This window comes from Rhinoraja longicauda, chromosome 6 (assembly GCF_053455715.1).
Source record: "Rhinoraja longicauda isolate Sanriku21f chromosome 6, sRhiLon1.1, whole genome shotgun sequence".
NCBI classification, from domain to species: Eukaryota; Metazoa; Chordata; class Chondrichthyes; order Rajiformes; family Arhynchobatidae; genus Rhinoraja; species Rhinoraja longicauda.
Genome location: NC_135958.1, coordinates 38,121,282 through 38,137,315, shown reverse-complemented (window position 1 = coordinate 38,137,315; position 16,034 = coordinate 38,121,282). Strand labels below are relative to the sequence as shown.

The 16,034-nt window shown below is 45.5% G+C and overlaps 1 protein-coding gene across 1 annotated transcript; it reads right to left on the bottom strand.

The window, feature by feature from the left end:
- Nucleotides 1-2,135: 2,135 nt before the first annotated feature.
- cog8 (component of oligomeric golgi complex 8) lies at nt 2,136-9,655 on the bottom strand. Its single transcript, XM_078400815.1, has 4 exons — nt 9,089-9,655; nt 6,517-7,335; nt 4,695-4,863; nt 2,136-3,618 (listed from the first exon to the last, which is right to left on the bottom strand). Exons 1-4 carry the CDS (start codon nt 9,629-9,631, stop codon nt 3,302-3,304), a joined length of 1,848 nt encoding a protein of 615 aa, XP_078256941.1. The 5' UTR covers nt 9,632-9,655; the 3' UTR covers nt 2,136-3,301.
- Between the last annotated feature and the right edge of the window lie 6,379 nt (nt 9,656-16,034).

Genomic DNA, 16,034 nt, shown 5'->3' with positions numbered 1-16,034 from the left:
CGAGGCTTGTCATCATTGGAGGCAATCTCAATGCAGAGAGATACCGAGATGAGATTCTGCAACCAGTGGCAATCCCATATCTCCACAGTCTGGGACCAAACTCTATCCTCCAAGATGACAATGCTCGCCCCCACAGAGCAGGGTTTCTCAGAGACTACCTCCAGAATTTGGGAGTGGAGAGGATGGAATGGCCTGCCAGCAGTCCTGACCTCAACCCCATTGAACACTTGTGGGATCAGCTTGGGCGTGCTGTTCGTGCCAGAGTGACCAACACAACCACGTTGGCTGACTTGCGACAAATGCTGGTTGAAGAATGGAATGCCATCCCACAACAGTGTGTGACCAGGCTGGTGACCAGCATGAGGAGGAGGTGCCAGGCTGTTGTGGCTGTGTATGGTTCTTCCACACGCTACTGAGGCTCCTGTTTATTAAATGAATAAATTGTTAAATTGCCAATATGGCTTGTTTCTTCAGACTTCAATCATCCAATCCACCAAACAACACCGAACAAGAGTCAATGGCAGAATAAGCTGTTTGGCATTGGCAGAGAAGATTTGGCAGATTTTTCATGGGCGCAACCCACATACTCAGCTCTGCTGCTCATCCCACAAATGCATGTTCCTTACAAATGTGGCCCCATTTAAAAGGGAAATAAACAGGCTTTCCAACGGTATAAGATTTATTGCCAAGAAGCATTGTTACAACAAAGAAATAATCTACCAAACACAAATTTCCTTACTTTTTGTGCTATGTTTAGTTAAAGGATAAATAACAATGTATAGCAAATCTTCCAAAAATTGAAGCCAGGAAAGTGTATCTAGATTGGAGGTAGAGTGAAACTCCAATATTTAGCAACTGTCAGACATTGAAAGTGCTAGACTAGCAGATTTTTTCCAGATTTAATGCTACTTTTAATACTATAACCAATTTCACTACCATGTAACAGGCTTAAAATTTTCCAGTGAACAGAGTTCAAAGTGGGAAATATAAGCACACAGCACTCATATTCCAGCCTAAAACCTATCCACTGGCCTGACCCCTGGTTTGGAGGCCAGGCATCACTAGGATATAACAAGCACACAGATGCATGTCCTTTTCCTCAGCTCATACCTACCCTGATCACCTTTTCTCAGTCACTCCTCCTCTGGTCATTCTAAGCTCTTTTAGTCATATTCCTCTTGATTCTGCCACTTTCCAGCTGTTAGTTGCTTGCACTTTCCAACATTAATTTGAATTGAATGGAATAAATTTTATTAGTCAAATATGTATACATACAAGGACTTTGCCTTGGCGCTTTGCTCGCAAGGATAACAACACAATATACAGTAGACAATTAAAAATAAAACATAATTTAAACACCTTCAAAGCCATTCCCCATCCCACCTGTAATGTCACTCAGGCATCGTCCTAAACAAGACCTGCCAAACCTTTGGAAACTCCAGAACTTTCAGCTGCTTGTTAACTCTTCCCCAATACTTTTTGATTTGGATTGTTGTCTCCCAGGGCTCTGTAGGGAGGTCAGAGGGTCTCAGTGCATGCTTTTCCAGATATTGGAAGCAAGTTCATCATCTAGCAATGGAACTGCCACAGTTGGCAGCCACCATTCCTCAGCTTGTACAGTGACATCTGGTCTCCCATGCACTCCCCAACTCCACAGACCCGTCTGCCGCACTGTTTTTAAACTGTTGTCTGACTGTGGCTCTGTGTTATTTAGGATAAGCATAAGAAACTGAGGCCTTGCGACTGTAAACAACATAGGTGGCAGAGGTCTGTGCCATCTTAACTACAAATGAAACATACTTGCTCTAAGGCTGAACAACTGACATTTACAGTACATTTAGAGAGAAAATCTGATTAGATAAAACTTTTCAATTGATAAAACTCAAATCTGTAGCTTTATTGCATCGGGTGAAGAACTAATTAGTTTAACTCGAAGGTAGGCACAAAATGCTGGAGTAACTCAGCGGGTCACGCAGCATCTCGGGAGAGAAGGAATGGGTGATGTTTCGGGTGAAGGCCCTTCAAACTTGATTTTAACTGCTTGTTTCTTTAGCATGATTAAATAGTTTAGTTCTACTTTCTCAATACATCTTCCATCTTACATTTAAATACTGAAAAAAAAATTGCTTCTGGAATTTTAAGTAACATAATTTATTAAGTCTCATGTCAATCTTGCTGCATATCATATCACACTTACATACAATAACTGTTTAATAGCAATTAACACTTATTTCAGAATTCCCAGCCCCCTTTTGTAAAATGCTTTTAGAACAGCTCCAAGAAAGCCCTGTAAATTTAATCTCACAAAACCAATTATTAAAAAGATGCAGTGTCATTCTAGTTGCTTATCTAAATCAGATTTAATGTTGATACTTTTTTTCCCCAAATAATGATTTCATGAGGTAAAACACAAACATTGTTTATTCAATATTTTATCATGAGCATTAGATTTAATATTATAAAAGGAAGAACAGGACTTTAAAAAAAGGACCCAAATAAGGAAAAATAAAGGGCTTGAAATATCTGTTCAAATATCAACTTTCCTGCAGGGAAGTGCCAGCTTTTGGCTCCACAACTGTAGAATTTCATGGTGTCTGCACAAGATTGTACATTTCTGTAGTATTGATCATTGGAAACTGCCCATTTGTGCTCCAATATGAACTCATAGGGTCATACAGCATGGAAACGGGCCTTTCAGTCCAATAGGTCTGCAGTGATCCTGCACTGATACCATTTTATTCTCCCAGATTCAAGCACTTAAATGTATACTAGAGCAATCTGTAGTGGCCAATTAACCTACCTCGCACATATTAGGAATGTCTGGGGGAGACGGAACCCGTGTGATCACAGGGAGAACATGCAAAAACCACACAGCACCAGAGATCAGGACTGAACCTATATTACTGGAGTAGTCAGGCAGCAATTCTACCATTTGTGTCGCCTACTAATGGAGAGGAGTAGTATAACACACTGTCACAGTCACCCACCAGACAATTCAGACCAACTTTTTAAAAATCTGACAATAAATCAGTTACATTTTATGCAATTACTGATACCAGAATGCTTATAAATGATGATTATAAAAGAGTCTAATTTCATTACTTAGTAAAATTATATTTATCAACTAAGAACTTATAATAAATCTGATGTGTTGAATAAAAAATAAGTTCGTAACTCACCGTGGCTATCTACCAACATATTTTATTTCCCAGTTTCGGCATTCTAATGAGCCAGTGTTCTCAGACCCCAATCATTGGTATAACCAGTCACAATTTCTAACCAAAACAGACACCAACAAAGATTACGACAAAGCATTTTCTGCTCTCTGTCCATCCACATCAGACAAGCCGGGCTTTATTTCCTCTGTTCTGTCACTCAGCTCGACCGAAGACATGACTGGAGAGTATTGTTCACTTAGAACCTCATTTGTTGTCTCTAATCCAGGCCTGTGCAATGTGCTTTCTGCTGTCAGGATCTTTTCCAGTTCCTCATCAAGACTTTTCTTGGGTGGAATTATAATTTCTTTTTTGGGGAGAATAAAATCAAGCAGATCCAGAATAACGCCTTTATTAATGCAACCAATGGAATCATATTTATGAATCTGAGTGGGAGGAACACCTGCCAATACATAAGATATACAATTACCAGTATGTTGCAGGACTGCGGTTAAACTACTGTACATTGATGCAATATAACTGAAATATTATACATTACTAGTCAGGTGTGGACCCGTTGGGTTCAACCCTCTCCTGCGGGCCCGGCAACCCTCCGTGCAAACGTCTCCTGCAACCCTCCCCCAACTGACGACACTCACCCACTCCATCCCCCCTCAACCCCCTTAAAACTCCCCCAGGGCCAGGGGCGAGGAAATGGGAGAGGAAGCCACTCACCCCGGCCCGGGGCGGCCAGCAGCAGGAGAACCCCCCCCCTCATTGGCTGCCACTCCCGTCACTCGGGCGGGTCCCGCCCCCCTCTGAGCGGCAACCTTCCCCTAACTGTGCATGCGCGGATCCAGCTGCCATCGTACGTAAGATTTAGATCGATGGGCCCCAACTGTGCAGGCGCGAACCTGTTGGGTTTTACTTGTGAAGTCGAACACGGAGGTATTACTGCACAGGCGCAGCTGATGGGCAGGGCAAGTTGAAAAGGGATTTATTAAAGTTTAAAAGGTGTTTTTTTAAGTTTAAAAAGTGAACAACTTTTAAAATATAACAACCATTTGAACCGCAGGCCAATGGTGAGTAAGGTGGGCCTAAAATTGTTGCGCTATCGTGTACCATTTTGGCTGTATTTCGGGTATGTCCAAACAAACACACGAGTTTTTGTAATATATACTAGCCCAAACCTCTCCTGCATTGGTGCAGCACCCTCTCCTCTCCTCTCCCCCCCATCCTCCCTCCCCCTCCTCCCCTACTCCATCCCCCTCAACCCCCCTTATCGTCCTCTCTCCCCCCTCCCTCCTTCTCCCTCTACCCCCTCCCTCCCTAGGATAGATTTAAACTTTAAAATGTGAATAACTTAAAAAATATAACCGATTTCAATGAAACTTCTTCCATTAGCACCAAAGGGACGACGGTGAGTAAGGTGGGCCTAAAATTGTTGCGCTATCGTGTACCGTTTTGGCTGTAGTTCAGGAACAAACAAATGAGAGTTTTAGTATATAGATATATAGATAAAGTAAGGAAAGAACATACCAAGAATCTGTGCTAGTTGTGCTGGTGGAAAAAGCAGCTGTAAGCATCGGTTCAAATAGGGGACTAGATCTTCGGTAAACGTAATACAGAATTGGACAAACAGCTCCTGTTCTTTTGCACTGAAGGCAGTTTCCTCTGCTCGGTGAAAAGCAAGAATTAGCTTTGTAACCTAGGAAGGAAAAAGGAATTAGCAAATAATTTTTGCAAACTGTTCAAATTCTACACTGAAGGAAAGCAGCTCCATGTGGCTCCAATTGCTACAGCTGATTAAGAGAGCATACAGCCCAGGTCAGGTATGCAATCTCCCCTCCTCGCTGCATTCCCTTAAAATAGTTCATAATGATTATACAAACCTTCAAATTTTATCAAAAAATTTTAAAGATCAGTTTTACGGTACAATATGCTAACTTCAAGGAATTCATTCCCAAGATCAAGTCACCTTTAATTACTGTCCTGAAGGATATTTTGAAAGGATTTTAGACAACAAATGCTGGCTGGCTTTTCCAATGACCCCGTATGCCAAAAAGAATAAATACTCTAGAATGGGATTGTTCCGGCAGATGAATCATGGACAGAACAGCTCAAAGAGAATTGAATTCCAAGAGGTTTTATAATCAGAAAGTTGTGGAAGTCTGAAAATTCAATGGCAGTGATGGACAAATTCAAGAAAGTAAAAATCAAGGATTAGATCAGGTAAAGTAAATTTGAAACATAATGAAGTTCTCTCGATGGCAATTAGCAGGAAACAGTTCACCGAAGTATATTAAAAAAACTGGGGGAAACAGTGTTTAACTTATCCTGCAAAGATATTCATATCTGAGAGCTCTATTGAATGGATCTACGAAATGAATGATAGAGGTGTGATTGGACTATGAAGGAATATGCAGGGGCATGCAGGTGGCCAAATCAAGCGAAGATGAAAACAGATTCTATATTAGTAATTAATTATATTCAGGGAAGAAAATTGGAATAGTTATGACATTTCTTGGATGGTGCATTCTAAACGATGCATTCTGGAGGGCCGCTGAGAAGTTGAGGCCGGAGTCTCGCGGGCCGGAGGTGGAGCCTCGCGGTCTGCGGAGCCCACGGCTGGGGCCTGGGTCAACGCCATGGAGGGGACTCGGCGGCAGCATTAGTGGTGCGGTGGTCGATGACGGCACTGACCGATAGGCGAGGACAGACGTGGAAATGAGGACGCCGCTACCATGGGAAGGAACAAAGGAGGACCCGGCGTGGGGGGGGGGGGGGGTCGCCGTGAGGGAGGGGAGAACAAAGGGGGACATGGTGCGTGGGTACTTTGTAAGCGCCCGTTATGGGTGACTATTTGCATACCTTGGGTATGCAAGCAAAGAATTTCACTGTGACTTGTCACATGAGATAATAAAGTATTCATTCAAAAGTACAGTGAAACCATTGTTTGATATTTAAAGAAAAACACTGCACTGGCTCCATCATTTTGGACAGCACAGTGGTATAGCGGTGAAGCTACTGCCATAGAGCGCCAGAGACCCGGGTTCGATCCTGACTAGAGGTGTTTGTCTGTGTGGAGTTTGTACTTTCTCCCCGTGACCTGCGTGGATTTTCTCTGAGATCTTCAGTTTCCTCCCATGCAGGTAAAGGTTTGTAGGTTAATTGGTTTGGTATAAATGTAAAAATTCTCACAAGTGTGTGTCAGGTAGTGTTAATATGCGGGGATTGCTGATCGGTGCAGACATGAGAACACAGCAACATTTGTGTGTCCAAACCTACTCATTAGCACGTTATCTTAAAAGATTTTTGCATTAGTATTTGTCTGCTGCTTTTGCAATGATAGACGGAATACCTTCACAAGGGCTTCCTCCAAACAGATTGTTACTTCCTGTGCAAGTGCTATAGGACAGCAGAGCCGAAGATCATTAAAAGCTGCTAAATTGCTATTTAGAAAACATGCCAATGGAGGGAAGTCGAGAAGCACCATTGGAGGTTGCAGAGTTCCTGGCTGTTCAGTTGGCAGAGTCATATGGATGGTGCTCCCCAACATAGATGGAGGAGAGATTAAGGTATACAAATTCATGTCTTCTTGAAACTTCTCCATAGCTTCCTGAACAGCTTTCACAAAAGTATTCATAGCAACCTTTTGAAACATCGGGGCAAGCTGTCCACGAAAATCTGCACCCACACGACTAAATGAAAGTCCAAAATACATACATTGGCCTAGTAATGAATCTAAGCGGCTACCAACTCCCTTCTCAAGATCCATTTCCAGGATTCCCAGAAACTCAGAAACCTTTTGCACCACCCAGCCATGAAAAATGGCACTCTCGTTCACAATGTGATTGCTGGTAAGCAACAGTGGATCTTCGTCTGAGAAAATGGCACGATACTGAGTGATGATGTCAAACAGATGAACTCGGCAAGCTTCAATTGTCTTAGTTATGTGGAAATAAGGATCACTGTCTGATATGGAACCAAGTATGGATTTCAACCAGGCATCTCGTGCTTGAAGAAATTTTATTCTTAATTCTGCTTCAGTGAAAACATCCATTCTTCTCAAATAGCCAATGACCCGGAGACAAGTTGGAAGTTGGATGTTGGTGCGTAGTTGCTGGATGAGCTGGTTTAACATCAACTGTGCAGAGGAACATACTTCGTTCACTATTCCCTGTGTGAGAAACGTTATAAAAGATGTTTTACAATTTTGCAACATTTTATAATAAATTTATTTACATGATCTTATTTGAATAACCAAAGAGAGCAAAAAAGACTGCAACGGATAAAGCTTTCAATGCGCAGTATGCCAATCATTGGCACAGCTGGTGTAGTTGCTATCTCACAGCATCAGAGACCCTGGTTCAATCTTGACCTCAGGTCCTGTGTGGAGTTTGCACATTCTCTGTGACCACCCAAACATTGTCTGGGTGCTTTGGTTTTCTCCCACATCACAAAGATGTGTGGGTTTGCAAGTTAATTGCCTATTGTAACTTGCACATGCTGTGCATGGATGAGTGGTACAAACTGGAGGAGTTAATGGGAATCTTGGGGACAATAAAAGAGGATGCATTAGGGTAAATGAGTAGTTGGTGGTCAGCACAGTGGGCTTATGGGTCTGGGGTCGAATAAACCTATCTTAAGTGTCATAACAACTCGATTGTATCCAGTTCCAGTCTTACATCTAAGCAAAACAAATTGTTATTCTTAGCCAAGTTTAAAAGGAGACTAAATGTGTAGGAAGGAACTGCAGATGCTGGTTTAAACCGAAGATAGACACAAAAAACTGGAGTAACAGCAGGACAGACAACATTTCTGCAGAGAAGGAAGGGGTGATGTTTCGGGTTGAGACCCTTCTTCAGACTGAAAATCACGGGAAAGGGAAGATATAGACAATGACGTAGAGAGATATAGAACTATGAATGAAAGATATGTAAAAAAAGTAATAATGATAAAGGAAACAGGCCATTGTTAGCTGTTTGTTGGGTCAAAATGAGAAGTTGGTGCGACTTAGGTGGGGAGGGATGGAGAGAGAGGGAATGCCAGGGTTACATGAAGTTAGAGAAATCAATATTCATACCACTGGGTTGCATGTTGCCCAAGCAAAATATGAGATGTTATTCCTCCAATTTGCATTTAACCTCACTCTGATAATGGAGGAGGCCTATGACAGAAAGGTCAGTGTGGGAATGGGACAGAGAATTAAAGTGTTTAGCAACCGGGAGATCAGGTAGGTTCAGGCGGACTAAGTGAAGGTTTTCAGTGAAACGATCGCTCAGTCTACGTTTGGTCTCACCGATATACGAGTCTACATCTTGAACAACGGGCACAGTAGATGAAGTTGGAGGAGGTGCAAGTGAACCTCTGCCTAACCTGAAAGGACTGTCGGGGTCCCTGGACAGAGTTGAGGGAGGAGGTATGGGGACAGGTGTTGCATCTCCTGCGATTGCACGGGAAGGTACCAGGGGAGGAGGGGGTGGGGGAGGTTTGGATGGAAATGGATGAGTTAACCAGGGAGTTGCAGAGGGAGCGGTCTCTGCGGAAGGCAGAAAGGGGTGAAGATGGGAAGATGTGACCAGTGGTGAGATCCCGTTGGAGACGGCAAAAATGTCAAGATTATGTGCTGTATGCTAATGGGGTGAAAGACAAGGAAAGATAAGATCAAGGGGGGTGCACCAAGGGGACACGTGTAAGGGCCTCATCTATGATGAGGAGAGGGGAACTCCTGTTCCCTAAAGAATGAGAACATTTCGGATGTCCTGGTATTGAACACCTCATCTTTGGCGCAGATGCGGCATAGACGGAGGAATTGGGAGTAGTGGATAGAATCTTTGCAGGAAGCAGAGTGGGAAGAAGTGTCGTCTCGATAGCTGTGGGAGTCAGTGGCTTTGCGGAGTCAGTGGGATTTAAAAAAAGGAGAGCAGTACCTGTATGACAGGAATAGAAGAGTACTTCTTCTCCAATCTCTTTACGTAAGAGGCTAACTCAAGGGCCTCCTCGTAGTAGCTGTTCCTAACGCAGGTATCCATGAGCTGCGGGATCTCCAGGATTTCCAGGATCTCGGTGTGGCGGTTGAGGGTCAAGCTGTTCATTCGTCTGCTGGCGCCGGTCTCCTCCGTCTCCATGATGAACTGCTTGCATTTCTCGCTCAGCCCAGGCAGTTTGTCCAACACGGCGGAGACGTGTTTCTCCACCAGCCCGAAGTCCCGGTAGATTTCTTTGGTGCATTCCGCCGTTTTGATGAAGGTTTTGTAATTGCAGAAAGCGAGTTCCTGAGTCTGCTGCAGGATCTGGGCCCGCTCCTCCGCCAGGCGCTCGGGCTCGCGGTTCAGCTTGTCCACTCCGTACGTACTGAGCTCCGACAGATACAGCGTGAAATCCGGATTCTCCCTCCAGTTCTCTGAGAAAGAGTCCCTGAAAATCGAAGCCAGGATACTCTCGTCCTCCACGTCAACCCCCAGAGCCGCCATCTTGGTGGCCGCAACAACTTCCGGTTTCAACAACACAGCTTTATCAACAGTTTGCTTTCTCCTCAGGGCTGCTGTTGCCAGGCAACGTCATGCCATCCAGCTCAAGACAATCTCACAGTTCCAACAGTTGTTACAAGATTTTGTCTTTATTCACAAGATTTTGCAAGATACTTAACCGAGATTTGTAATTGCAACCTCAATTTATTAGCCAAGTATGAAAATAAAACAAGTATGTAAATCATACGAGGAATTTGGTTTGCCATACAGTCACGGCACGGTAGCGCAGCGGTAGAGTTGCTGCTTTACAGCGAATGCAGCGCCGGAGACTCAGGTTCGATCCTGACTACGGGTGCTACACTGTAAGGAGTTTGTACGTTCTCCCCGTGACCTGCGTGGGTTTTCTCCGAGATCTTCGGTTTCCTCCCACACTCCAAAGACGTACAGGTATGTAGGTTAATTGGCTGGGTAAATGTAAAAATTGTCCCTAGTGGGTGTAGGATAGTGTTAATGTACGGGGATCGCTGGGCGGCACGGACTTGGAGGGCCGAAAAGGCCTGTTTCCGGCTGTATATATATGATATGATATGATATGATACCAAAAAAGCGAAAAAACACGCAACTACATAAAAATTTGACATAAACATCCATCACAGCGGCTCCTCCACATTCCCCACTGTGATGGAAGGCAATAAAGTCTTATCTTCTTTCTTCCTTTTCCTCCCGCGGTTGGGGGAGTCGAACCATCCGCAGTCGGGGTGAATGAAACTCCCGCAGCCGGTGATCGAAGCTCCGACGTCGGGGCGATCGAAGCTCCCATGACCGGGGCGGTCGAAGCTCCTGCTGCTTGGAGCTCCCGAAGCCGGTCTCTAACCAGGGACCTTGAGCTCCACGATGTTAAAGTCCGCAGGCTCCCGCAGTTGAAGCTTCCAAGGTCGATCCCTGACAAAGGGTCTGCAAGCTCCACGTTGTTAAATCCACAGGTTCCTGCGGTTGGAGCTCCCGAGGTCAATCCCCAGCAAGAGGCCACCAGCTCCACGATGTTAGGCTGCAATGCAGACGGAGATATGATAAGGAAAAAGTCACATCTCCGTCGAGGAAAGAGATAAAAAAAGGTTTATTTACGTCAGTCAGCACAATGAGAATTTTTACATCTACAGGTAATTTTCAAAATATCTAACAGTTTTTAATGTTAGTGATTAGAGGTAGAATATAGGAAAGTACAGAACGTGAACAGGTCCTTTGGCCTACAATGTCTGTGCTAAACATGCTGCCAAGATAAACGAATCTCCTCTGCCTGCACATGATCTAGATCTCTCCATTCCCAGCATATCCATGAACCTATCTAAAAGCCTCTTTTATGCCGCTATATCATCTGCCTTCACCAGCACTCCTGGCAACATGTTCAGACACCCACCACCTTTTGCGTATAAAAAACCTTGCCCTGCACTTCTCCTTTAAACTCTGTTCCTCTCACCTTAAAACTATGCCCTCTGGTCTTGTAGAGCATTTCCAATCTGGGAAAAAAGTTCAGAAGCTCATAATTTTATATCCTTCTACCAGGTCTCTCCTCAACCTCTGTCGTTCCAGAGAAATCAATCTCAGATTGTCCATCCCCTCCTTGTAGTTAATACTATCTGATCCAGACAGCATTCTGGTAAACCTCTTCTGCACGGTCTCCGAGCCTCCACATTCATCCTGTAATGGGGCAACTAGAATTGCACCCTATACTCCAAATGTGGCCAACCAAAGTCTTATAGAGCTGTGTAACATCTCCTCTGATACACAATGCCCTGCCCCATACTATATGCCTTGTTTGCCATTGATTGTGATGCCACTTTCAGGGAGCTGTCGCCTTGAACCCCCAAGGTATCACAAAATGCTGGAGTAACTCAGCAGGTCAGGCAGCATCTAGGAGAGAGGGAGTGGGTGGCTTTTCGGGTCGAGACCCTTCTTCAGACTGATCACCTTGAACCCCCAGACCACTGCATATCAATGCTGTTAAGCGTTTTGCTATCAACCCTATGCCTTCCCCTTCCCCTGGTGGAGTGGTCAGTAGCCATGATGGACCGGGCAATGTCCATCACTTTTTGTAATCTCCTTCATTTCTGGGCATTCAAGTTGCTGAATCAAGCCATAATGCAGCAGTCAACATGCCCTTATAAAGGGAAGTTACAGGGATCGGTCAAAGTGCATGTGTGTTATATTTAATAAGAACCATCTATATATTACTAATACTCTCGGTCTGTTTGTTTGTATATGTTTATGTGTGTACCATGCCCTCTACACAGCCAAAATGCTGCAGGATAGCGCAACAATTTTAGGCTCACCTTACTCACCATTGTCCTGGGGACCCTTTAAAACAAGTTTCATTCAAATTGGTGTTATATTTTTAAAGTTAGAGAGATTTTAAAGTTTAAAAATTACCTTTTAAACCGATTTCATTCTGATCTTCAGCGTGTGACGTCACACTGGGACCTGCACGAGAGCCAGCCAATGAGGGAGGGGGGCCAGGGAGTCGCGGACAATAAACTGACTTTAACAAATGCGCCCCCTCCCCGGATGATCAGCAGGAGAACGGCCGCATGTCCCAGCATGCCCCGCGCCTGAGCTTCCCCCCGGTGGTGCAGCGTGGCGCCAGAGAGAAGGCGAAAGAAGATGGCCACTGGCAGGATGGCCGCACTCCTGCTGCTGGTCGCCCGGGGCCGGGGTGAGTTGCTCCCTCTCCCCTTTCCTCTCCCCCTCGCCCGCACCCGGCCCCGGGGGAGATTCCAAGCACGAGGCAGATGGCCGCCGTCCCCGTCGTCTCATCATTCGCCTCCGTCTCCTCCAGCGGCCACTTCAACCGACGGTGTCGTCGAGTCCCTGTTCCTGCCCAGGCCCAGTGCCCTGGACCATCACCGGACTTCAACTCCCTGTGGGCAGCTTCTACTCCTCCTCCGGCCTCTCCTCCAGCATCCACTTCGACCACTGCAACAAAAATGGCAGCCGCTCTCCTTCTTCTCCTCCTTCTCCTCCTCAGGATCCACCATCTTGTGCGCGCCTCCCGCCGCTGCGCTTCCCTCCGGGTTATATTGTATATCTTTCAATATATATTCATCTTTTGCAGGGGAGGGCAATGTGGGGGGTCTGACTGATGCCTGGGTTATGGGACGGGAGGGAGGTGGGGGTATGGGGGGATGGGGGTGGGGAGGAGTGCTGTGGGGGGTAGGGGGATGGGGGAGTGGGGGTGGGGGGAGTGGAGGGGAAGGGGGTGGGGGGGAGGGGAATGGGAGGGAGGGAGGGGGAGTGGGTGGGGGGAGTGGGGGGGAGGGGAAAAGGGGGTGGGGTAGGGGGTATGGAGTGGGTGAGTGGGGGGAGGAGGGGGGGATAAGGGGGATTGAGTGGAGGGGGTGAGGGTCCTACACCAGTACAGGAGAGGCTTTGAGTCCACGGCTCACTCTGGCTGCAGCGCTGGCACCACGGGACCGAGGTGAGTGACATCCTCTCCCCTTCCCTGTCCCCCCTCTTCGAGGAATGGGCCCAACAGGTCCATTTGGTCTAGTTAGTTATTATAAAGGAGCACCAGATTTCAGCCCATGTCTTTTACATTTTACATTAACATTATCAGAGTCTCCAATTTGTCTTTTATAATATAATAATTGGCAACTGAAATCATAGGTGCAGCTGTATCAACGAGTTCCCCATCCATTAGGCTGATGGCTATCTTCAAGATCTTGAAAACTTGGAATGGTGGGTTCAATTTGACATACTCGGTCCTTAAAACTAACCATAGAATTTACACAGATGACCTTTGAAACAATCTACAACAATGTATTCCTTTAGGGTATAGTAGAAGTATAGGGCGGGAAATATTTTACATGTCTACATATCTGTCTAGTATTATATTTGATATGGACCTTTAGTAGTAGAAGATTGTTAGACCTGGAAGTACATAATATGTTTTGAAGGGCACAGATGCTTTAATGGAAGAATTAAAAGTTTGACGATCAGAATCAAAGGCATGGATGGACTAATCGGCCCCTCAAGCCTGCCCCACCATTCAATATAAACATGGCTGATATGTTCCAGGCCTCAACTCCTCTTCTGTGTCAGTTTCCCATAGCCCTTAATTCCCAATCATTGAAAATATATATTCATTTTTTTAATTACCTTCAGTGATCTGTCCTCCACAATCCTCTGAGCTGATAGAATTCCAGAGATTCATCCAAGATGGCGCCCCAAGATGGCGCCCAACCCAGGCGATTATTTGCGTGCAAAGAGATCTACAGTATAATCACATATTACAATCGCTCCACACTCTTAAATCTCTATGCACTGTAAATGGCTCGATTGTAATCATGTTTTGTCTTTCTGCTGATTGGTTAGCACGCAACAAAAGCTTTTCACTGTACCTCGGTACACGGGACAATAAACTAAACAATACTAAACTAAACCTTTTGTGAGAATAAATGCCTACAGTATGTACCTCAGTTTGAAGTGATGGCTCTCTCTTCTTGTAACTGTGTCCCATCATTTGATAATCTCCAACTAGTGAACATTTCTCAGCAGCTCTCTTTTAGGATGTTTATTTGAGATCTTTCCTGATTATTCTCTTTGGAATATAGGTCTAAAGTTGTGATAGGACAACGTTCTCCTCCAAAAAGGTAGCCCTGTGAATCTATTCTGCGCTGCTTCCAATTCTGGTATAAATAAAGGGACCAAAATTGCACAAAGCAACCTCACTCCAAATTCCAGGTGCAACCTCACTTGTACAATTGTAACAATTCTTTTCTGTTTTTAAACTCCAGTTCCCCTGGCAATAAAGGCCAATATTGCAATAGCCTCCTTAACTATTGACTATATTTTGTTTTTTTGCATAAAAACATCAAGATCTTTTTGTAGATGAACACAAAATGCTGGAGTAACTCAGTGGGACCAACTCTGGAGAGAATGTTTGGGTGACGTTTCGGGTCGAGACCCTTCTTCAAAGTCAGGGGAAAGGGAAACAAGAGATATAGACAGTGATGTAGAGAGATATAGAACAAATGAATGAAAGATATGCAAAAAAGTAACGATGATAAAGGAAGCAGGCCATTGTTAGCTGTTTGCTAGGTGAGAACGAGAAACTGGTGCGACTTGGGTGGGGGAGAGATGGAGAGAGAAGGAATGCGGGGGTTACTTGAAGTTAGAGAAATCAATATTCATACCACTATGCATATTTTGCTTGAGCACCTGACAACCCAGTGGTATGAATATTAATATCCATATCAAATTATCTTAAACAACTTCCAATCTGTCCCTTCTTCCAGATCCTTAATATAGATAATATATAAATGAGGAATACAAAATGCTCTTTGGGGCACTGATTACATCCTCCCAGCCTGAAAAATAACTATGGTAATCCTTAACAGTTTAAGAATAAGGGGTAGGCCATTTAGAATGGAGATGAGGAAAAACTTTTTCAGTCAGAGAGTTGTAAGTCTGTGGAATTCTCTGCCTCAGAAGGCAGTGGAAGCCAATTCTCTGGATGCTTTCAAGAGAGAGCTAGATAGAGCTCTTAAAGATAGCGGAGTCAAGGGATATGGGGAGAAGGCAGGAACGGGGTACTGATTGTGAATGATCAGCCATGATCACATTGAATGGCGGTGCTGGCTAAAAGGGCCGAATGGCCTACTCCTGCACCTATTGTCTATTGTCTAACTACTACATTGTAGTGAGTCCACAACGAGCGTCTTTGTTCAAAGTCTTTATTCAAAGGTATTTGCAAACAGACTGCAGCTTTTGGACACACACTACTTAACTAGGTATAATAATCTAATCTCATCTTTCCAGCTGGTCGCCAGACACAACTATATCCCGTGCTCCCGCATCTCGTGCCTCGTTAGCCCAACCGAGGGTTCGAGACCCCCCCGCTAATCCGTATGTCCCTACATGACCCCCCCCAGAACCCTCGAAACCATACCTCACGGGTGCCCGGACCTCCCTCCCGGAACGCGTACGGAGGGGGGAACCCGATACCGCCAATGTGACGGGAGGCGGGAAGGCCGCCACCGCCGGAGGCGATGGAGGGGCCATGGATGTGGAGGGCGTAGGCGACGGAGAGCGCTTGATCGGGAACGGGGGCCCGGGCCCAACCATAGGCGGCGGGGGGCTGAGGGGTGGCAACCAAGACGCCGCTGGCGGCACCAGGGGGGCGGCCATTGGCCGGCCCCTGCGCGGCGGCTGGGCCACCGACACAGGGAGGTACTGGTCCAAATGGGCCGGCTTGAGTCGGGATACGGAAACGAGTTCCTGGCGATTACCCACCTGTAAGGTAAAAGTGACAGCCCCTCTCTTAAGTACCAGAAACGGGCCCTGATAAACCGGCTGAAGAGGGGGGCGGTGGGAATCTTTCCGCAGGAACACGAAATCACAGTCCCGCAAG

Coding starts and splice junctions, on each gene's coding strand:
- cog8 (XM_078400815.1), bottom strand. CDS start 9,631: ATGGCGGCTCTGGGGGTTGACGTGGAGGACGAGAGTATCCTGGCTTCG. Junction 4,864..6,516: donor TGGAGGAAGCCCTTGTGAAG/GTATTCCGTCTA, acceptor TTTCCTTCCTAG/GTTACAAAGCTAATTCTTGC. Junction 3,619..4,694: donor ACAACTAGCACAGATTCTTG/GTATGTTCTTTC, acceptor ATGTATTGGCAG/GTGTTCCTCCCACTCAGATT.